This window comes from Odocoileus virginianus, chromosome 16 (assembly GCF_023699985.2).
Source record: "Odocoileus virginianus isolate 20LAN1187 ecotype Illinois chromosome 16, Ovbor_1.2, whole genome shotgun sequence".
Taxonomy (NCBI): domain Eukaryota; kingdom Metazoa; phylum Chordata; class Mammalia; order Artiodactyla; family Cervidae; genus Odocoileus; species Odocoileus virginianus.
Genome location: NC_069689.1, coordinates 44,520,251 through 44,544,754, shown reverse-complemented (window position 1 = coordinate 44,544,754; position 24,504 = coordinate 44,520,251). Strand labels below are relative to the sequence as shown.

Sequence of the window (24,504 nt, the reverse complement as noted above, 5' to 3'; positions counted from 1 at the left end):
AGGGAGCCTCTAGTATATAACTAGTTTGCATCTGCTAATCCCAAACTCCTTATGATCCCTCCCCCAGTCTCCTCCCCATTGGCAAGCACATGTCTGTTCTCTGTGTCTGTGAGCCTGTTCTGTTTTGTAGGCAAGTTCATTTGTGTCATGTTTTAGATTCCATATGTAAGTGATAGGATATAGTTCTTATTTGTAGTGTTTTTTTTTGTTTGTTTTTGTTTTATCCTGCTTGGTGTTAAGTTTCTGGATCTGTGATTAATTTTGTGAAGTCCTTGACCATTATTACTTCAAATAATTCTTCTGCTTTTTTCTCTCCTTTTCCATCTAGTATTCTAATTGTGCATATGTCACACCTTTAGAAATTGTTCCACAGATTTTGGATTTTTTGTTGTATTTTTTTAAATTCCCTGTGAGAATTCTAACATATCTGTTGTATCTGAGTCTAGTTCTAGGATTTCCTTTGTCTCTTCAGCATGACCTTTTTCTTGCCTTTTGGCATCTCTTAAAACTTTTTGTTGAAACACAAACATATTGTACTGAGTAATAAGAACTGAGATAAATGGGCATTTAGTGTGAGATTTTATTTTAGGTTGGCTAGGAGCTGAGCTGTTTTATGTTGGCTATAGTAGGTACTAGAGGCTTCAGATTCCTATTCAGATTTTTTTAGTGTCCTTATTTATTTATTTATTTATTTTTACTTTACAATATTGTATTGGTTTTGCCATACGTTGACATGAATCTGCCATGTGTTCCCCATCCTGAACCCTCCTCCCACCTCCTTCCCCATTCCATCACTCTGGGTCATCCCAGTGCACCAGCCCCGAGCACCCTGTATATGCATGCATCGAACCTGGACTGGCAATTCATTTCACATATGATAATATACATGTTTCAATGCCATTCTCCCATACTATCCCACACTCTCCCTCTCCCACAGAGTCTAAAAGGCTGTTCTATACATCTGTCTCTTTTGCTGTCTCACATACTGGGTTATCATTACCATCTTTCTAAATTTCCATATATATGCATTAGTACACTGTACTGGTGCTTTTCTTCATGGCTTACTTCACTCTGTATAATAGGCTCCAGTTTCATCCACCTCATTAGAACTGATTCAAATGTATTGTTTTTTTTTTTTTAACTGAAGAATTCTCATTTTTATTCTAAGTTAAACCACCTAACAATATCACTTGTATATTGCCATCATGTTATTCTGTAAAGGTGTGGTTGATATATAAAATGTTGTAAGACCCGGTACCTTTTCAATTTATAAACACAGTGAACTTCATTACTGTACATGTACTCTGCAACTACAGCTTAGCTGAAATCCTCCACACACAATGGTATGGACATTATTTCCCCTCTATCCCCATTAAACTGTACATCAAGACAATACAAATTTACTGTCCCACCTACCCCCTTACAAAAAAATAATACTCTAAAAGCAACCCTACTGCAACTTTTTAATTAAGACGATTACATATATTTTAGACCAATTGCTTTAAAGCAAGAAGGCAGTATAAACCTTCTAGGAAAATTTTTATAAAAGAGGTTAAGAAATATAAGACAATTTATACATTTAAAAACTTACAATAAATAAGAGATGCAGGCATTTTTTAATACTAGATACTATAATCCAATACAAGAACATCTTGATGTTCTGAAGCCATATGTTGAAATTCGTTGTTCCTCAACACAAGGAAAAAGATTTTGCTGCAAGATTAAGTTACAGTTATCTTCTCAGTGAAAGTCATTTGTGATGGGGTCTAATTCTTATTACTTCAACAAATATTGTTTTGACTTGGAGGGAGGGGCGATAACCCTGTTATTTTTCATTGACTATACTGAACTCTTTAGGATGATGACTGATCATACACAACGTATTATAACATTTTCGTAGCAAAATTAACCTTTTTTTTTTCCAGTCACAGTATTTGTGAAATGTATTGTTTTTAATGGCTGAGTAGTATTCCATTGTGTTTATGTACCACCGCTTCCTTATCCACTCATCTGCTGGTGGACATCTAGGTTGCTTCCATGTCCTGGCTGTTGTAAACAGTGCTATGATGAACATTGGGGTACATATGTCTCTTTCAGTTCTGGTTTCCTCGGTGTGTATGCCCAGTAGTGGGATTGCTAGGTCATGTGACAGTTCTATTTTCAGCTTTTTTAAGGAATCTCCACACTATTCTCCATAGTGGCGGTACTAGTTTGCATTCCCACCAACAGTGTAAGAGGGTTCCCTTTTCTCCACACCCTCTCCAGCATTTATTGCTTGTAGACTTTTGGATAGCAGCCATTCTGACTGGCATGAAATGGTACCTCATTGTGGTTTTGATTTGCATTTCTCTGATAATGAGTGATGTTGAGCATCTTTTCATATGTTTGTATGTGTTGTTTCATGTGTTTTCATGTGTTTGTTTTCATGTCTTCTTTGGAGAAATGTATGTTTAGTTCTTTGACCCACTTTTTGATTGGGTCATTTATTTTTCTGGAATTGAGCTGCAGGAGTTGCTTGTATATTTTTGAGATTAATTCTTTGTCTGTTTCTTCATTTGCTATTATTTTCTCCCATTCCATAGGCTGTCTTTTCACCTTGCTTATAGTTTCCTTTGTTGTGCAGAAGATTTTAATTGGTTCCCATTTGTTTATTTTTGTTTTTATTTCCAATATTCTGGGAGGTGGGTCATAGAGCATCCTGCTTTGATTTATGTTGGAGAGTGTTTTGCCTATGTTTTCCTCTAGGAGTTTTATAGTTTCCAGTCTTACATTTAGATATTTAATCCATTTTGAATTTATTTTTGTACATGGTGTTAGAAAGTGTTCTAGTTTCATTCTTTTACAAGTGGTTGACTAGTTTTCCCAGCACCACTTGTTAAAGAGATTGTCTTTTCTCCATTGTATATTCTTGCCACCTTTGTTAAAGATAAGGTGTCCATATGTACGTGGATTTATCTCTGGGCTTTGTATTTTGTTCCATTGATCTATATTTCTGTCTTTGTGCCAGTACCACACTGTCTTGATGACTGTGGCTTTGTAGTATAGTCTGAAGTCAGGCAGGTTGATTCCTCCAGTTCCATTCTTCTTTCTCAAGATTGCTTTGGCTATTCGAGGTTTTTTGTTTTTCCATACAAATTGTGAAATTATTTGTTCTAGTTCTGTGAAGAATACCGTTGGTAGCTTGATAGGGATTGCATTGAATCTATAGATTGCTTTGGGTAGTATACTCATTTTCACTATATTGATTCTTCCAATCCATGAACACGGTATATTTCTCCATCTATTTGTGTCCTCTTTGATTTCTTTCACCAGTGTTTTATAGTTTTCTATATATAGGTCTTTTGTTTCTTTAGGTAGATATATTCCTAAGTATTTTATTCTTTTTGTTGCAATGATGAATGGTATTGTTTCCTTAATTTCTCTTTCTGTTTTCTCATTGTTAGCATATAGGAATGCAAGGGATTTCTGTGTGTTAATTTTATATCCTGCAACTTTACTATATTCATTGATTAGCTCTAGTAATTTTCTGGTGGAGTCTTTAGGGTTTTCTATGTAGAGGATCATGTCATCTGCAAACAGTGAGAGTTTTACTTCTTCTTTTCCAGTCTGGATTCCTTTTCTTTCTTTTTCTGCTCTGATTGCTGTGGCCAAAACTTCCAAAACTATGTTGAATAGTTAGTGGTGAGAGTGGGTACCCTTGTCTTGTTCCTGACTTTAGGGGAAATGCTTTCAATTTTTCACCATTAATGATAATGTTTGCTGTGGGTTTGTCATATGTAGCTTTTATTATGTTGAGGTATGTTCCCTCTATTCCTGCTTCCCTGGTGGCTCAGAGGTTAAAGCATCTGCCTCCAATGCAGGAGATGCAGGTTCGATCCCTGGGTTCGGAAGATCCCCTGGAGAAGGAAATGGAAACCCACTCCAGTATTCTTGCCTGGAGAATCCCATGGTCAGAGGAGCCTGGTAGGCTACAGTCCACGGGGTTGCAAAGAGTCAGACATGACTGAGTGACTTCACTTTCACTTTCACTTTATCATAAATGGATGTTGAATTTTGTCAAAGGCTTTCTCTGCATCTATTGAGATAATCATATGGTTTTTATTTTTCAATTTGTTAATTTGGTGTATTACATTGATTGATTTGTGGATATTGAAGAATCCTTGCATCCCTGGGATAAAGCCCACTTGGTCATGATGTATGATCTTTTTAATATGTTGTTGGATTCTGTTCACTAGAATTTTGTTAAGGATTTTTGCATCTGTGTTAATCAGTGATATTGGCCTGTAGTTTTCTTTTTTTGTGGCATCTTTGTCAGGTTTTAGTATTAGGGTGATGGTGGCCTCATAGAATGAGTTTGGAAGTTTACCTTCTTCTGCAATTTTCTGGAAGAGTTTGAGTAGGATAGGTGTTAGCTCTTCTCTAAATTTTTGGTAGAATTCAGCCATGAAGCCGTCTGGTCTTGGGCTTTTGTTTGCTGGAAGATTTCTGATTACAGTTTCAATTTCCGTGCTTGTGATGAGTCTCTTAAGATTTTCTATTTCTTCCTGGTTCAGTTTTGGAAAGTTGTACTTCTCTAAGAATTTGTCCATTTCTTCCAAGTTGTCTGTTTTATTTGCATATAGCTGCTGATAATAGCGGAGAAGGCAATGGCACCCCACTCCAGTACTCTTGCCTGGAAAATCCCATGGATGGAGGAGCCTGGTAGGCTGTAGTCCATGGGGTCACTAAGTGTCAGACATGACTGAGCGACTTCCCTTTCGCTTTTCACTTTCATGCATTGGAGAAGGAAATGGCAACCCACTCCAGTGTTACTGCCCGGAGAATCCCAGGGACGGGGGAGCCTGGTGGGCTTCTGTCTGTGGGGTCACACAGAGTCAGACACGACTGAAGCGACTTAGCAGCAGCAGCAGCAGCCGCTGATAATAGTCTCTTACGATCCTTTGTATTTCTGTGTTATATGTTGTGATCTCACCATTTTCATTCCCAATTTTGTTGATTTGAATTTTCTCCCTTTGTTTTTTGATGAGTCTGGCTAATGGTTTGTCAATTTTATTTATCTTCTCAAAGAACCACCTTTTGGCTTTGTTGATTTTTGCTATGGTCTCTTGTTTCTTTCGCATTTATTTCTGCCCTAATTTTTAAGATTTCTTTCCTTCTACTAACCCTGGGGTTCTTCATTTCTTCCTTCTCTAGTTGCTTTCAGTGTAGAGTTAGGTTATTTATTTGACTTTTTTCTTGTTTCTTGAGGTAGGCCTATAATGCTATGAATCTTCCCCTTAGCACTGCTTTTACAGTGTCCCATAGGTTTTGGGTTGTTGTGTTTTCATTTTCATTCATTTCTATGCATATTTCGATTTCTTTTTTTATTTCATCTGTGATTTGTTGGTTATTCAGCAGTGTATTGTTCAGCCTCCATATGTTGGGATTTTTAATAGTTTTTCTCCTGTAATTGACATCTAATCTTACTGCATTGTGGTCATAAAAGATGCTTGGAATGATTTCAGTTTTTTTGAATTTACCAAGGCTATATTTATGGCCCAGGATGTGATCTATCCTGGAGAAGGTTCCGTGTGCACTTGAGAAAAAGGTGAAATTGATTGTTTTGGGGTGAAATGTCCTATAGATATCAATGAGGTCCAATTGGTCTGTTGTATCATTTAAAGTTTGTGTTTCCTTGTTAATTTTCTGTTTAGTTGATCTATCCATAGGTGTGAGTGGGGTATTAAAGTCTCCCACTATTATTGTGTTATTGTTAATTTCCCCTTTCATACTTGTTAGCATTTGTCTTATGTATTGCAGTGCTCCTATGTTGGGTGCATATGTATTTATAATTGTTATATCTTCTTCTTGGACTGACCCTTTGATCATTATGTAGTGTCCATCTTTGTCTCTTTTCACAGCCTTTGTTTTAAAGTCTATTTTATCTGATATGAGTGTTGCTATTCCTGCTTTCTTTTGGTCTCCGTTTGCATGGAATATCTTTTTCCAGCCCTTCACTCTCAGTCTGTATGTATCCCTTGTTTTGAGATGGGTCTCATGTAGACAACATATATAGGGGTCTTGTTTTTGTATCCATTCAGCCAATCTTTGTCTTTTGGTTGGGGCATTTAACCCATTTACATTTAAGGTAGTTATTGGTAAGTATGATCCCATTGCCATTTACTTTATTGTTTTGGGTTCAAGTTTATACACGCTTTCTGTGTTTCCTCTCTAGAGAAGACCCTTGAGCATTTGTTGGAGAGCTGATTTGGTGGTGCTGAATTCTCTCAGCTTTTGCTTGTCTGTAAAGCTTTTGATTTCTTCTTCATATCTGAATGAGATCCTTGCTGGCTACAGTAATCTGGGCTGTAGGTTTTTCACTTTCATCAGTTTAAGTATGACCTGCCATTCCCTTCTGGCCTGAAGAGTTTCTATTGAAAGATCAGTTGTTAAGAAAAAAGAAAGAAAGATCAGCTGTTATCCTTATGGGAATCCCCTTGTATGTTATTTGTTGTTTTTCCCTTGCTGCTTTTATTATTTGTTCTTGTGTTTAATCTTTGTTAATTTGATTAATATGTGTCTTGGGGTGTTTCACCTTGGGTTTATGCTGTTTGGGACTCTCTGGGTTTCTTGGACTTGGGTAACTATTTCCTTCCCCATTTTAGGGACGTTTTCAACTATTATCTCCTCAAGTATTTTCTCATGGTCTTTCTTTTTGTCTTCTTCTTCTGGGACTCCTATGATTCGAATGTTGGGGTGTTTAACTTTGTCCCAGATGTCTCTGAGGTTGTCCTTATTTCTTTTAATTCTTTTTTCTTTTTTCCTCTCTGCTTCATTTATTCCTACCATTCTGTCTTCTACCTCACTTATCCTATCTTCTGCCTCCAATATTCTACTGTTGGTTCCCTCCAGAGTGTTCTTGATCTCATTTATTGCATTATTCATTATATACTGACTCTTTTTTATTTCTTCTAAGTCTTTGTTAAACCTTTCTTGCATCTTCTTGATCCTTATCTCCAGGCTATTTATCTGTAACTCCAATTTGCTTTTTTCAAGATTTTGGATCATTTTCACTATCATTATTCAGAATTCTTTATCAGGTAGATTCCCTATCTCCTCCTCTTTTGTTTGGTTTGGTGGACATTTATTCTGTTCCTTTACCTGTTGAATATTTCTCTGCCTTTTCATCTTGTTTATATTGCTGTGTTTGGGGTGGCCTTTCTGTATTTTGGTAGTTTGTGGTTCCTCTTTATTGTGGAGGTTTCTCCCAGTGGGTGGGGTTGGATGATTGGCTTGTCAAGGTTTCCTGGTTAGGGAAGCTTGCGTCGGTGTTCTGGTGAGTAGAGCTGGATTTCTTCTCTCTGGAGTGCAATTGAGTGTCCAGTAATGAGTTTTAAAATGTCAGTGGGTTTGGTGTGACTTTGGGCAGCTTGTATATTGAAGCTCAGGGCTATGTTCCTGTGTTGCTGGAGAATTTGCGTGGTATGTCTTGCTCTGGAACTTGTTGGCCCTTGGGTGGTGTTGGTTTCAGTGTAGGTATGGAGGCGTTTGATGAACTCCTATTGATTAATATTCCCTGGATTCAGGAGTTCTCTGGTGTTCTCAGGATTTGGACTTAAGCCTCCTGCCTCTGGTTTTCAGTCTTATTCTTACAATAGCTTCAGGACTTCTCCATCTATACAGCACCAATGATAATACATCTAGGTTAATGATGAAAAGTTTCTCCACAGTGAGGGACACCCGGAAAGGTACACAGAGTTACATGGAGAAGAGAAGAGGGAGGAAGGAGATAGTGGTGACCAGGAGGAGAAGAGGGGGAATCAAAACGGAAGAGAGCAAGCTAGCCAGTAATCACTTCTCTATGTGCCCTCCACAGTCTGGACCCCTCAGAGATGTTCATGGAGTTACACAGAGAAGAGAAGAGGGAGGATGGAGACAGAGGTGGCCAGGAGGAGAGAAGGGGGAATCAAAAGGAGAGAGACAGATCCAGCCAGTAATCAGTTCCCTGAGTGTTCTCCACAGCCCAGAACACACAAAGAGATTCACAGAGCTGGGTAGAGAAGAAAGGGGGGAGGGGGGAGATAGAGGCGACCTGGTGGAACAAAAGGGGAGTCAAAAGGGGGAGAGAGCAATTAGGCCAGTGATCTTGCTCCCAAATAAAAATGGGTACTGAAGCTTGGGTTCTTAAAGTACAAGTTGATAACAAATACCAGAAAGCAAAGATTAAAAATATAGAGTAGAAGTTAGATTCTCAAAAATACAATATTAAAGGAAAAAAGTCACAAAAAATATAAAATATATATATATATTAAGTTTGCTTTAAAAATAGGGTCTTTTTTTCTTGCAAGGTAATATAGGTTATAAAAATGAAAATTAAAGGAGTAATAGGGGACTTAAAAATTTTTTTAAAGATTTTAAAAAATGATAATAGTAAATATATATCTAGGACTTTCTCTGGAGCTGTTGCAGACAGTGTGGGGTCAGTTCATTTTCAGATAGTTCCTTGGTCCGACTTATACTTCTCAAGGTCTATAGGCCCCTTCCTATGTAGTCAGTGCTAACTACAGGGTTTTAATCTATTGCACCTGTCACCTCCAAAGCGGTTCCCTCTGTTTATTTTAGCTTCTTCTGTTTGCTGGTCTCTTCAGTGTCTAATTTCCACCCTGACACAAGGTGGGCAGTGGTGGTCACACTTTTTTTAGGCTCGCATGTTCAGTCGTGCTGTGGGGAGGGAGGGACACTGCTAACAAATACCACTGGCGTGTGATATCACTGGGGAGCGCTCGCAGTGTTTCAGCCCCACTGGACTTGCCCCCGCTCTCGGCGTGTGTGCTTTCCCAGTCTACACTGCTCAGGCTCTAGGTTGCTCTGCTGGGAACTGTCTGATGCGGGCCCTGGGTTGCATGCACTCCCCAGGTCTAAGCTGTTCAGGTTCTTGGGTACCCCACAAAGGCACAGACTTGGTTGGGCCTGCATTTTGTGCCCGTCCCAGGTCCGAGCAGCTTAGGTGCCCATGTGCTTGGCGAGCGCAGTCTCCCCCAGTTGGAGGCTGCGACTCATCATCTCCCCCGTCCCAGCCGCTCGGTTTTCTGGGTGTACAACGGGCACACCTTCTTAGTTGTGCCGTGTGTCTCTTCTGGGGAGCTGATCTCTGGCTGCGACCCTCCCAGCGAATGTCAATCGACCGAAGTCTACTTGCAGTTTGGTATCTGATGCCTCTCTGGAGCCGAATGCCCCCTTCTGCTCTGGCTGCCATCGCCTGCCTGTCTCTGGCGGGGGATGGTCCGGGCCGCAGCTGGCTAGCTCTGCTCAGTCCTTTGTTCTGTGAGTGGGCCTGGCAGTGTCTTAGGTTAGGGCTTTTTGCAGGTTGCTATCTCAAGCTAGCTCCCTCAGATAGCTACTTCCTTTCGAAGACAATGGGCTGCCTTTCTGGGTGCCTGATGTCCTCTGCCAGCATTTAGAAGTTCTTTTGTGGAATTTGCTCAGTGTTCAAATATTCTTTCGATGAATTTGTGGGGGAGAACGTGGTCTCCCCATCCTATTCCTCCACCATCTTAGGACCACCCCTAATGTCCTTTTTTAATTCTCCTTCCTTGATTTGGGCTTCTCTATATGCTTCTCTTCAGAGAGTCTGCATCTTGCTCCTGTTTTTGTTTTTAAATGAAATTTTTAACAGAAATGCATTTCTGTCATATTTTCATTCTCTCCTATTTTCTCAAGTTACCTTCTATACTCCTATCTAACTTAGAAGCTAGGTCTTTGCCTCAATATTCTGTCAAGCCCAGGATGCACTGTTCATAAATGAGCTTTAGGAGCATGGAGAGCCCTGTTCCCCCAGCACCCTCAGGACCACCCACTGCACCCCCTGCAGGCCATGTAAGATGAGCCCAAGGTTTAGTAGTGCTGAGATTTTATTTATTTTGTTTTATTTTTAAATTTTTATTTATTTTATATGTAATATAGTTGATTTATGATATTGTATTAGCTTCAAGTGTAAAACAGACTAATTCATTTATATGTATATGTATATCCATTCTTTTTCAGATTCTTTTCCCATATAGGTTACTATATTGAGTATGGTTCTCTGTGCTATATAATAGATCCTTGTTGATTATCTATTTTATATATAGTAGTGTTTATTTGTTACTCTCAAACTCCTAATTTATCCCTCCCACATTTCCCCTTTGGTAACCATGTTTGTTTTTGACATCTGTGAGTCTGTTTCTGTTTTGTAAACAAGTTAATTTGTATCACTTTTTTATATTCCACATATGAGTGTTATTATATGATATTTGTCTTTGATATACTTCACTAAGTATGATGATCTCTGTGTCCATCCATGTTGCTGTAAATGGCATTATTCCATTCTTTTTTAATAGCTGAGTAATACTTCATTGTATATATACTAGATCTTTCTCCATTCCTCTGTTGATGGACTTTTAGGTTTGCTTCCATCTCTTGGCTATTGTAAATAGTGATGCAGTGAACATTGAGATTCTTGTGTCTTTTCCAACTATGGTTTTCTCCAGATATATGCCCAGGAGCGAGATTGCTAGATTATATGGTAGTTCTATTTTTAGTTTTTTAAGGAACCTCTATGCTGTTCTCCATATTGATTGCACCAGTTTATATTTCCACTAAGAGTGAGGAGGGTTCTGCTTTCTCCACATTCTCTCTAGCATTTATTGTTTATAGATTTTTTGATGATGACTATTTTGACAAATGTGAGTTGATACTTCACTGTAGTTTTGATTTGCATTTCTCTAATAATTAGCAGGGCTTCCCTGGTGGCTCAGTGGTAAAGAATTCACCTGCCAATGCAGGAGATGTGGATTCAATCCCTGAGTCAGGAATATCCCCTGGTGAAAGAAATGGCAACCCACTGCAGTATGCTTGCCTGGAAAATCCCACAGACAGAGGAGCCTACAGTTCATGGGGTCCAAAAGAGTTGGCCATGACCTAACAGCTAAATAACAACAATAATTAGCCCTGTTGAGAATCTTTTCCTGTGCTTTTTGGCCATCTGGATATATCTTCTTTGAAGAAATGTTGATTTAGATCTTCTGCCCATTTTTTGATTGGGTTGTTTGTTTTTTTGATTTAGAGCTGCATGAGCTGTTTCCATATTGGGAAATTAATCCCTTGTCACTTGTTTTGTTTTCAAATCTTTTCTCCCATTCAGTGGGTTGTCTTTTCATTTTGTTTATGATTTTCTTTGCTGTGAAAAAGCCTTTAAGTTTAATTAAGTCTCATTTTTTTACTTTTGGTTTTATTTTCATTACTCTTAAGTGTGCATGCATGCTCAGTCACTCAATCATGACTGACTCTGTGTGACCCCATACATTGTAACCTGCCAGGCTCCTCTGTCCATGGAATTTTCCAGGCAAGAATACTGTAGTGGATTGCCATTTCCCCCTCCAGGGCATTTTCCCAAAATGCATGGCTCCTCTTAGGAGGTGGATGCAAAAAGATACTGCTGTGATTTATATCAAAGAATGTTCTGCCTATATTTTCTTCTAAGAGTTTTGTAGTGTCCAGCCTTATATTTAGGTCTTTAATCCATTTTGAGTTTATTTTAGTATATGGTGATAGAGAATGTTCTAAGTTCATTCTTTTACATGTAGCTGTTCACTTTTACAAGTACCACTTGTGGTATATTCTTAGCTCCTGTCATAGAGTGACTATAGGTTCATAATTTATTTCTGGATTTTCTATCCTATTCCTTTGATCTATATTTATGTTTTTGTGCCAGTACCATAATGTTTTGATAACTGTAGTTTTGTAGTATAATCCTAATTCAAGGAGCCTGATGCCTCCAGCTCCATTTTTCTTTCTTAGTATCACTTTGGCTATTCAGAGTCCTTTTAGTTTCCATATAAATTTTTTGTTCTAGTTCTATGAAATTTGATAGTGCTTGCATTGCATCTATAGATTGCTTTGGTTAGAATACTCATTTTGACAACATTTATTCTTCCAGTAAACAACATGATATATCTTTCCATTTGTTTGTATCATCCTCAGTTTCTTTCCTCAGTGTCTTATAGTCTTCAGAGTACAGGTCTTTTGCCTCCTTAGGTACGTTTATTCCTAGGTATTTTATTCTTTTTGATTCAGTGGTAAATGGGATTGTTTCTTTAATTTCTGTTTCTAACCTTTCATTGTTAGTTTTTGGTATTAATTTGATCTATACTCCACTGTCCTTATGCTGCAGGCCATTTACTCTGGTGATTAATGAGGGAGGGAAGTGTTCTCAATTTTATGACGTCTCATTATTTTAGTGGGCCTATATCTCTAGGCTGTTACCTTCATGAATTTTTCTTGTCTTGCATAGCTTGCTTTCCCCACTTAGGTGGAATGGACAGGCCAAAGCAGGCTTGGGTGGGAAGAATGTCCTTCCCTAGCTGGGGTAAGGTGTTAGTAAGCTCTTTCCTCTGGAGAGCAGTCCTTTGTATGGAAGATGCTCTGGACATGTTACATAGTGACTACTCTTTTCCCTCTTCCTGAATGAGAAGCAAAGGGATCTTTTTTGGATTTTCACCATGACACCTTATAAGGGTCCTGTGTCCTGGTCACCCTAATGTTGCAGCCCCAGGAGTATCTCACTCTCAAGCTTTTCCACACTTAGCCTCCCTGCAATTTTAGTATCTTCTATCCAGGTAAGCAAATCTCAGCTGTGACCCTCTGGAGCTACCTGTCTTGCCAGATTTTGAAGTTGCAGTTTGCCCTATGATCTCAGTTCTCTGGTAAATAGTGAAAAATTGTTGATTTTCAGTTTGTTCAGCTTGTTCTTGTTATAAGAACAGGAATGAGAACTTCTAGGCTCTTTTATGTCAGAGATGAAACCAGATATATTCTCTGTATATAATTTCAGTTCTTTCAAATTTGCGAGGTTTGTTCTTCAGCACAGAATCAGAATATAGTCTTTCCTGGTGAATGTCACATGGGCTTCTGGGAGAAAAAGGGCATGTGTTTTGTTACTGTTGGGTGGAGTGTTTTGTATATGTTAGTTAGATTCTTTGGTTCATTGAGTTGTTCAGTTCTACTGTACCTGTGCTGAGAGGCTAGTAGTTCGGTTGCTGAGAATAAAACTGTTGAAGTTCCCACTCTTATTGTGAATTTATCTATTTCTCCTTTCAGTGCTATTATTTTTTAACAGCTTTACTGAGATAGTTTACATATCATGCAATTCATCCACTTAAAGTATACAATTCAGCAGTTTTTACTATAGTCACAGATATGTTCAGTCAATACCACAGACAATCTTGGAACATTTTTCTCACCCTAAAAGACACCTTCTACTCTTTAGCTATCACCTCTCTATTTCCTGATGCCCAGCCCTAAGCAACTAATTACTTTCTTTCTATAGAAATGGATGGATTTCTCTGTCCCAGTCTTCTGGGTAGGGAGAACAGGCTTCTCTTGGAGGTTTGGGGGATTTGGTTTTTTTGTTTTGTTTTTGCTTCTGCTTGTTGGTGGTTCTAGGTTGGAAGCGTCTACAGAGTCCTATCTGAGGTATATGGGAGGCAATAAGGAAGCCTAGGGGATTTACCATTGCTGTGTTGCTTCTTAAGCCCTAGGGTCTTAGGCTCTCTGTCTTCATTCTGTCTTTCAGAGTCTTCCAATGATTGCTTGTTGTGTTATTTTAATTATAAGAGAAAGGACCTGGGAGCAATGGGGCTATTCCATCTTGGTACAACCAATAGCTCCCACCAAAATGTATTTTGCCTCCAAAATCCAAAGGAACCCATGAGTATGTATCTGTTTCTTCATAGTGAGCAGTTCTGGATGTAACTCTTCTTTCCATTTGAAACTTTACCAATGTGGCAGATACCTGAACTTTTGCAGGCCTTCTCTCTCACCTCTAGTAGGCATGAGTTGTATTAAGTATCAGGTGTGTTTGCTATTTCCAATTTGATCTCCCCTCACCAGTATATATCTTAATGTTTCAGTGAAGGGACTGCTTTCCTGACCCTCTCAGAGATTTCCAGGTAGTGACTGAGCAGATTACACCTCATTGGATCCACTACAACATCCCCATTTCTGTAAGCCTTTGTTCTTCTTCCTCTGGATTATACAGTGGAAGTTCCAGCATCTCGTTCTCACTGACTGGGTCAAGACTTCTATTAACCATTATAGGTACTCAGACAAACACATTAAATCCTAAGGCCTATGTGAAACAACCCTTCTTGGCCTGATCCAGTCTTAGACTTATTCTCATTGGCTAATGTACTTAGTCTCCATTGCTCTCCAAATTCCTGCAAATAAAATTTGGCAAAATTCCTTCATGTGTGTAATCTCTCCCAGGAGCAATTAACTCTGAATCATGCTGGGATTTTACTTTCTCTATCGCCCTAGAGGCAGGGAGTAATCATGCTGGGATTTTACTTTCTCTATGGCCCTAGAGGCAGGGAGTATTGTTGTGTGGGTCCTAAAGAAGAGAAATTTCCTTTTTAGGTAACCACGCCAGATGAAGTCAGTGAAATCTTTTTATTCAAGTGAATGCTTGTTTTCTTAGAAGGCAAGAAAGGCTGTTTCTAATGTGAAGAAAAGTTTAGAGATATTAGAAGTTTAAGGTTCTAATCCTCCTGTCTACACAAAGGTTTCCATCTCAAGTCCTCACCCTTTCCCAGCAGAACCTTTACCTTAGCTTAAGAGACTTAGCATAAATATACCTTTAGCTGGCATGTGGTTCTACAGCTTGTACATACAGACCTCAGGCATGTCGCTCCCACAGCTTCATAAACTAAGAATTCCTCTAAGGCCACCATAGAAACTTTCTGATTCTCTACCTATGCCTTGAATTGAGAGTTTGTCACTAAGTTTATCTTTTTTTTTTTTTTTTTTGAGGGGGCTTGGGATTTGGGGGCATCGTTTTAGCAGTTAGAAGACTCCGTCTCCCTCCACAGTCTTTGAATTCATCATAATGCCACAGCAATCAAATACCACTGCACTTGATCTCCCAGCACCTTATCCTCCACTGGCAGTCTGAGTGACCATTCAAGTCATCGTGACACCACAGCTTCAAGTGATCAGTGATGTCCCGTTGTTTCCCTAGCAAGAAGGTCATTCATGTCCTCACCAACCCAACCCCAGAATCCCACTCTGATGGACTTTTTCCTTAGGCCACTCCCTCTCAGTTCAGTTCAGTCACTCAGTCGTGTCCGACTCTTTGCGACCCCATGAATCGCAGCACGCCAGGCCTCCCTGTCCATCACCAGCTCCCGGAGCTTACTCAAACTCATGCTCGTCGAGTCGGTGATGCCATCCAGCCATCTCATCCTCTGTCATCCCCTTCTCCTCCTGCCCCCAATCCCTCCCAGCATCAGAGTCTTTTCCAACAAGTCAACTCTTCGCATGAGGTGGCCAAAGTATTGGAGTTTCAGCTTCAGCATCAGTCCTTCCAATGAACACCCAGGACTTATCTCCTTCAGGATGGGCTGGTTGGATCTCCTTGCAGTGCAAGGGACTCTCAAGAGTCTTCTCCAACACCATAGTTCAAAAGCATCAATTTTTTGGCGCTCAGCTTTCTTCACAGTCCAACTCTCACATCCATACATGACCACTGGAAAAACCATAGCCTTGACCAGACGGACCTTTGTTGGCAAAGTAATGTCTCTGCTTTTTAATATGCTACCTAGGTTGGTCATAACTTTCCTTCCAAGGAGTAAGCGTCTTTTAATTTCATGGCTGCAGTCACCATCTAGCAGTAATTTTGGAGCCCAAAAAATAAAGTCTGATACTGTTTCCACTGTCTCCCCATCTATTTCCCATGAGGTGATGGAACCAGATGCCATGATCTTAGTTTTCTGAATGTTGAGCTTTAAGCCAACTTATTCACTCTCCTCTTTCACTTTCATCAAGAGGCTTTTTAGTTCCTCGTCACTTTCTGCCATAAGGGTGGTGTTATCTGCATATCTGAGGTTATTGGTATTTCTCCTGGCAATCTTGATTCCAGCCTGTGCTTCTTCCAACCCAGCGTTTCTCATGATGTACTCTGCATATAAGTTAAATAAGCAGGGTGACAATATACAGCCTTGACGTACTCCTTTTCCTATTTGGAACCAGTCTGTTGTTTCATATCCAGTTCTAACTGTTGCTTCCTGACCTGCATACGGGTTTCCCAAGAGGCAGGTCAGGTGGTCTGGTATTCCCATCTCCTTCAGAATTTTCCACAGTTTATTGTGATCCACACAGTCGAAGGCTTTGGCGAAGTCAGTAAAGCAGAAGTAGATGTTTTTCTGGAACTCTCTTGCTTTTTCGATGATCCAGCAGATATTGGCAATTTGATCTCTGGTTCCTCTGCCTTTTCTAAAACCAGCTTGAACATCTGGAAGTTCACGGTTCACGTATTGCTGAAGCCTGGCTTGGAGAATTTTGAGCATTACCTTACTAGCGTGTGAGATGAGTGCAATTGTGCGGTAGTTTGAGCATTCTTTAGGATTGCCTTTCTTAGGGATTGGAATGAAAACTGACCTTTTCCAGTCCTGTGGTCACTGCTGAGTTTTCCAAATTTGCTGGCATATTGAGTGCAGCACTTTCACAGCATCATCTTTTAGGATTTGAAATAGCTCAACTGGAATTCCATCGCCTCCACTAGCTTTGTTCATAGTGATGCTTTCTAAGGCGCATTTGACTTCACATTCCAGGATGTCTGGCTCTAGGTGAGTGGTCACACCATTGTAATTATCTGGGTAGGCCACTCCCTCTAACACACACTAAATCAAGTCACAGTACTGGCTGGAAAACACACATAAGCTGGAATGTTGAAGAGGAATTAATAGTGAGGGACTATTTATAGGAGTTCAGGCAGGATTCAGAGCACCCACAGGGATGAGAAAGTACCTAGGAACTTACAGTAGTAGGAAGGTTTACTATTCTTAATCTTTTGGCTTAAAGAACAAAGGAAGATCTGGAGGCTGTTGAGAACTAGAGCCGTCATGAGAGACCTGCCCAATAAAAGCTCTGGTCAGAGAGGTAGAGATAGAGTGAGGGGAAATAGTCAACCATACCATAAAAGCAGGGGAAAAAACTGGCAAAAGTTGTCAGAATTGAATTTTTCAGAACTCTGGAAATCAAAAAATCTTACAGCAATCTGGAGTGCACTTATTCAAGAAAAGTGGCTGGATCTCAGAAAGAACAGAGATCTTTGTGATATTTTAACTTAAAGTCCCATCCTCTAGTCTTAACCTTGAAAACTGAGGATCTGCAATCACAGTTAAAACTAGCAAGCTGGCAGCAGTTGGAAAAGTGTGGAAGGAAGTAGGAGCACCTTCAAAGGGGGGTTCAGTAAGAAACCCTGCTTGCAAGCCTGTCTTCTGTTTCTTCAGTCAGAGCTCACCAGTACAGAAAACCTCTTCCCGGAGGGTATTTGTCAAAAAATTGTCAAAACAATTACAAGCAGTTGCTTAACTTCACAGATGTCTGAGGCAGTGGATAACTATTGGGCCAAATAGTAGACTAAGCAGCCGAAGATGGAGCAGCTCTATAAAGTCAGCAAAAACAAGACTGGCAGCTGACTGTGGCTCAGACCATGAACTCCTTACTGCAAAATTCAGACTTAAATTGAAGAAAGTGGGGAAAACCACTAGACCATCCAAGTGTGACCTAAATCAAATCCCTTATAATTACACAGGGGAAGTGACAAATAGATTCAAGGGATTAGATCTGATACACAGAGTACCTGAAGAACTGTAGACAGAGGTTCACATTGTACAGGAGGCGGTGATCAAAACTCCCCAAGAAAAGGAAATGCAAAAAGGCAAAATGGTTGTCTGAGGAGGCCTTACAAACAGCTGACAAATGAAGTAAAGTGAAAGGCAAAGGAGAAAAGGAAGAATTTATCCATCTGAATGCAGAGTTCCAAAGAATAGCAAGGAGAGATAAGAAAGCCTTCCTCTCTGATCAATGCAAAGAAATGGAGGAAAGCAATAGAATGGGAAAGACCTGAGATCTCTTCAAGAAGATTAGAGATACCAAGGAAACGTTTCATGCAAAGATGGGTACAATAAAGAACAGAAACAGTACGGACCTAACAGAAGCAGAAAATATTAAGAAGAGGTGGCAAGAATATACAGAAGAACTATTCAAAAAAGATCTTAATGACCTATATACCCACCATGGTGTGATTCCTCACCTAGAGCTAGTCTTCCTGGAATGTGAAGTCAAGTGGGCCTTAGGAAGCATCACTATGAACAAAGCTAGTGGAGGTGATAGAATTTCCAGCTGAGCAATTTCAGGTCCTAAAAGATGATGCTGTTAAAGCACTGCCCTCAAATCTGTACGCAGGTCAAGAAGCAACAGTTAGAACCAGACATGGAACAACAGACTGGTTCCAAAGAGGAGAGTGAAAAAGCTGGCTTAAAACTCAACATTTCTTCATGGCAAATAGGTGGGTAAACAATGGAAACAGTGACAGACTTTATTTTCTTGGGCTCCAAAATCACTGCAGATGGTTACTGCAGCCGTGAAATTAGACTACGCTTACTCCTTGGAAGAAAAGCTATGACCAATCTAGACAGCATATTAAAAAGTAGAGATATTACTTTTCCGACAAGGGTCCTTATAGTCAAAGCTATAGTTTTTCAGTAATCATGTATGGATGAGTTGGACCATGAAGAAAGCTGAACACTAAAGAATTGATGCTTTTGAACTGCAGTGTTGGAGAAGACTGTTGAGAGTCCCTTGGACTGCAAGGAGATCAAACCAATCCTAAAGGAAATTAGTCCTGAATATTCATTGGAAGGACTGATGCCAAAGCTGAAGCTCAGTGCTTTTGCCACCTGATGTGAAGAACTGACTCATTGGAAAAAGACCCTGATGGTAGGAAAGACTGAAGGCAGGAGACGAAGAGGGTGACAGAGGATGAGTTGGTTGGATGGCATCATCAACTCAATGGACATGAGTTTGAGCAAGCTCTGGGAGTTGGTGATAAACAGGGAAGCCTGGCGTGCTGCAGTCCTTGGGGTCACAAAGAGTTGGAAGAGTTGGACACAACTGAGCAACTGAACTGAACTGAAGGCTGAAAAAGAAGATAGGAGAATGAGGTTTCTGCAGGGGCTTCAAAAAGCACTGACATATCTCTGGGAGTATGTAAGGTCGTGTGCATGCCTAAGAATGTGGGCATGTTCAGAGAAGACCCAAGAAGGCCCTGAGCTTTCACTTCTGCTGGCAGGAAGTGAGACTCCGTGCAAGCAGGACGTGAAGGCTAGAGCAAAGTTGTCAGCTGCCTGGTTGGGTGCTGAAAATTGTGACTGGAGCCCAGTGAGAACTAAAGCCATATAGGAAGGTCCATCCAGGGGAGCTATATCCTCATATCAGCCAAACCTAGCTGGTTAGGGAATCCAGGATTAGTACAAAAATCTAAGACAGGAGAACCCATAGAAGTAGGTCTAGCTCTTGCCTTGAGATCTTTGATCATCCAAGATGATACAATGGCAAAGCTTCTTTTGGAGAATTGTGGTGACCCAGAGAAAATTAAAGCCCATTGAGAAACAAAACGGTTTATCAGTGGTTGCCAGAGACTTGGTAGGGGGCTAGGGGGATGGTGCTTTGCTGCAAGTGGACACAAGGAACATTTAGAGAGATGAGAAATATTTTATGTGTTGATTGTGATGTTAAATACTTGTACATATTTCAAAACTGATTTAACTGTACACTTAAAATGGATGAATTTTATTCTGTTTGTGTGTACCTATAACTGTATTAACTCAACTTTTTCTTAAAAAGAAGAAAAAACATTTCGGCTTTTCTCTCTTCCTGCCCTTTACCCTGTGGCTGTGCCTCCTACTGTCCTACTTCATCCAGAAACCATCCATCAGGCAGTTTGGGAGGTAGGGTCTGTAGAGGTCCCCTTCTTGGACCACATGCGTGTGTGCTAAGTCACTTCAGTCGTGTCCAACTCTGTGCAGTTCTTATGCACTGTAACCCACCAGGCTTCTCTGTCCATGGGGTTCTCCAGGCAAAAATACTGTAGTGGGTTGCCATGCCCTCCTCCAGGGGATCTTCTTGACCCAGGGATTGAACCCACATCTCTTATATCTCCTGCATTGGTAGGTGGGTTGTTTACCACTAGTGCCACCACAGAGAAAGGCAAAGACTGGGTTGAGGAGTGGGGAAAAGAGAAAACAGCACAGGGAATCCTGTGTAATTAACAGTAGACTATTCTCTCCTCACCAGAGGATAGCACTTCTGGTGGGAAAACAAGGCATCCAGCCACTGGAGCTGCCCAGACTGGCTCACAACTCACTGCAGGAAGATGCCAAGTGGAGTTTGAGACAGAATTCTTCTGCTTTGTGGGAAAAGACCCTCAAACTCCGGGATTCAGATTCTGAAATTACCTCTATAAGCAATCTATGGGAATACATTTGTAGGATAAATCCCTTAAAATTGTGTTTTTTAAACTCTTTGGTGTGTGTGTGTGTGTGTGTGTGTGTGTGTGTGTGTGTGTATTTTCTAGTTGGTGACATTTTCAATTACATGATTTTTATAATGTATTTCAAATTCTCTCATTACACTGGGTCTTGTAAGCAGAATTCAGGCCATAACATGGAAAAAGCTAATTTTTCCTAGGCTGCTAACATAGGGGGCTTCCCAGGTGGCACTACTGGTGAAGAACCTGCCTGCCACTGCAGGACACATAAGAGACTCAGATTTGACCCCTGGTTTGGGAAGATCCCCTGGAGGTTGGCAAGTCAACCCGCTCCAGCTGACATAGAGGTGTTGTCTGAAAGCTGCTCATAAAATGAGCACAAGCATACCTCACCTCATTCCAGTGCTCAGTTTTAAAAGGAATTTACATTTCTGTTTTGTGTTCTGTTGACCATACCTAATTCTTTATTTTAACCAAGAAAAAGACTGTCTCTAACGGAAGGAATCCTGAAGCTTTCCTCTTAACTCACGGTGTTCATCTCCCTCTTTCCCCAGGAGGACAACTGTGAGTTTTGTGGCTTACTGCTGCTCCACCCAGTGTCTGCAGACTTTTGACCTACTGAGTTGATAAACACTCAAGAGCCTCAGGAGCGGTGCCAGCTTGACACTGCAGTTGCCCGCATACCACACACTGTGCGGCAGAGGGGTGGAGAGTCCAGCCAGGCCCAGCAGCCCTTGCGTCCTGCCACACTCGGAGACTGAAGGACTCTGGAACGGCACGATCAAGCGTCAGAACTGAAATGCCTTCACCCTTCCCCAAAGTTGGAATATAGCCTCCCCCGACTTAAGAACCCTTGGTCATCTGTGTTTTTCTTTTTATGTGAGTGTGTCTCATATGCAGATGATTTAGTTTTGATATGCCTCCCCAAATCTAATTTAGAGCAAGTTTCAGCTCTCTGAAGAACTATAATTTGATAATATAACCAAATTAACTTTTGAACATATATACCTTCAATGGTACTTGTAATCTTCTCTTCTCTCTTTCTTCCCCCAGTGATTTATTCCCCAGAGGTTACTCTCCATGTTTTTAACAAATTTCAGCCAACCCTATGACCTCAATAGTATTGAACTGTTGGCAGAGGGGTGGGGGTAAGGGTTGGGGGTGCAGGGGAGGCCAGAGAGGGTGCCTGAGTTGGCTCCAAGCTGGACTCTAGTAGGGGCTTCACAAGGGTCCTAGCACACACCCTTTAGAAAGTTACAACCTTGTTTATAAAGTTTTGCAACCTATTTTGTGAGGGTTTTAAAAATAAAACTAGGCTATAAATGAAATAGACACTTTTGAAAGACTACAAAAAATAATTTTTGAATTTTTTATTCCCTGATAAGATTTTTTTTTTTAATTTGAGAAGAGTTTGAGAAATATTTGAGGCTTTAAAAGAATCTGATTCTTTTCTTTCTGGATTTAAGCATTTTCTGGCTATTGAGAAAGGGAGAGAACACATCAAAATATGACCTCTGGTGTTTCTTGTTAGATGGATTCTTACACTGACTTTGAAATATCTTTGTTACATATGATAAACAAGTCTCAGCTACTTCTACTAGTTTTTAGCAAGGTGATTCTAAGTACAGTCTGTGCACATTTATTTAAATACCTGCGGCATTAGATAATCTTCATTTTGACCCTAGATTTCTTAAGTGCCTGACACACTGTTGTCCAGATAACAGTGAGAAAACACAGGAAACACAGGTCCAAATTCAGCCTCGGACTTTGCAAAAAGGCCATAAATGGAAAGTGTGAGATTGTACTCTGACATAAGATAATGCTTAGTGGAGGACTCACATATTTGCTCTTCCCTTGAAAGGATGGCATTTTAATGTTGCTTTGCTGCCAGATGTTCATCTGGTTGCTGTGAACTGATTCTTTTTTAACGTTTTTAAAAAGTTTAATTGTACATAGTTTTCTCTAAAGGCAGGATTAAAAGGGAACCAAGAAGGTTTACTTGGTAGGAAAATGATTTTCCAAAAATTTTAGATTTGTCAAAAATTTGGTTTATGGAATTTTATTAGCTGCCCTAAATCTGTAATGCTAGGCTCTAACAGTGCTAAAAAATCCTACATAGTTACTGACGAATGTGTGATCTTTTCACAGTCACACCACCTGCTGCCCGGAAAGCAGACTATACACATAGAATGGTGAAGGCAGAACATTATCAACTGTATTTCCACTGTTCTTACTTCCTCTTTTCCCTTTCATAACTTGGCCTCTTCAGCCTTAATCTTTCAAAGGCTTATAGTATAATAGGAACTGAAGATCCATATCAAATGTAACACTTCTTTCATCTTTTGCAATAATTGAAGTTTTAGTGTAACCCCTCCATGTATATAAATTGGGAGGTGAAAATGTGGCATGAAATTTCACAAATGTGGTTCAGGCCTAAGAGGCTGCTACCTATCATTTAAGTGACAGTAATATGTTTCAACATCTTTCTACTTCACCCTCTACAATCATATATCTTAAAATGGAGTTGTGAAATTTGATAACCTAATATTCAGGATTCTATTGAAACAGGATAGGTAATACTTTTAACTTGTTTGAGATTTTACAAAGACAGCTACAATCCAAACAGCCTGTGTACGAATAATGTAAGTTGAACTCCAGCAGTGGGCTAGGCAGACAACATTTGGATGGTCTCAGCCTTAATCCTGAGACCAGAACCCAATTTGATGCAGAATCCAATTTAATTGATGAGTAATGGAACTTATAATTTGACTTCTTTGGTGCTATTCATTCATTGGTGTCATTCTTAACCTTTTAATATTATAAAGGTGTATTGTAGACTGGAGAAGATTTGCCTACATTCTAAATATTTAATTGTGTCCAGAGCTTTGCAGAAAATTCTTAAGTTATTATATATGTGTTTTCCTGAGCAATGGTTATCTTAGGTAGAGAAATACTTCATGCAATTATAATGATGCCCCAAAAGTTAATTGTCTGGAAAATATAGCCTGTTCAGGTAAGTTTACATCAATAATCTGATATGTGGATATTGGTAAATTTTAAAATCCAGGATACTCTTTTGGGCATAGACCTTCTTAAGATACAGTTCATAGAGGATCCATTTAAACTGGATTACTGTATCAATGTTCTTCGAAATGCCAAGTTGTTATTATACAAAAATCCTCAATTACATAACATTGCATAGATGAATGAAATGTTGCATCTTTGATGAATAAAATGCATATTTTGAGCAGACTTTAATAGTTTTAAAACTGACCAATACACAGAAGAGTCCTGGCTAGTGGAGGATACGTTCTGGTTAATAGAAGGATGAACTCCTTTGTTATCTGACCCTCCTTTTCTGGAAAAGCATGGTTTACATTAAACATCTTTTGGTCAACGTACTCAACACTCACTAAAACCTTTCACACTCTGGCTTGTCTTCCTAGTTTAATGTACATCTCTCTTTTCTTCCACATTTAATTCCACAAATTAAAATGTTCACAATTTAAGAAAAATACTTCAATACCAGTTGGCTTACAAGGCTTTACACATAGTTTTCTGTAAAATACATACCTATTTTGTAATCTTTCAAAACCACTTTTAGAAATTATTAATAGTAAAATTAGGTTTCTGTTTCCTGAGTTGAAAAATCAGACATGTTCATCTTTATTGTAAAAGGCTTAAACATGATACATTGCTTCAGGAGAAATCAAAACATTTTTATTCAGATGATTTATGATCATGGATTCCTAACTGAGCCAACACTAATGCAACCTGATGTAATTCAATATTGAGATGTAAATTCATTTCATAGACTCAAAATCTTATTTAAAAATCAGGAGTCTTATTTTAAAATGTATCCTTACATAACCCTGGACAATTTATTATGCTCTTATTATTTTCGTGGTTTTCATCAGCTCTTGCTTACACTCCTGATGAGGCTCTTCTACGTTTATCCAGGAAAGTTAAGTGATATCTTGCCTTCTGTTAAACTGAGGGAATTTTTATGAAGTCTGTATTCTTGAAAATAACTACATGGCTATCTTAAAACTCATTCGAGTCTCACTATCCCTACCCAGGAAGTACCTCCCTGTGCTAGTAGCTGATAGATCTGGAAGTGATGCAAGTGTCTCTAGGAAAGGGATTGATCATAGCTG

General features: G+C 39.7%; 1 protein-coding gene across 5 annotated transcripts in view; it reads left to right on the top strand.

Moving 5' to 3' along the window:
* LRRC28 (leucine rich repeat containing 28) overlaps positions 1 to 21,197 on the top strand; it is a 245,486-nt gene extending 224,289 nt beyond the window's left edge. For all 5 annotated transcript variants that reach the window (XR_011491874.1, XR_011491875.1, XM_070478172.1 and 2 more), the window contains one exon: positions 20,902 to 21,197. Coding sequence is in view for 3 of the 5 variants with exons in the window: in XM_070478172.1 (XP_070334273.1) it covers positions 20,902 to 20,974 (73 nt within the window). In the remaining 2 variants the exon portion in view is untranslated. The remainder of the gene's footprint in view (positions 1 to 20,901) is intronic.
* The last annotated feature ends 3,307 nt before the right edge of the window (positions 21,198 to 24,504 follow it).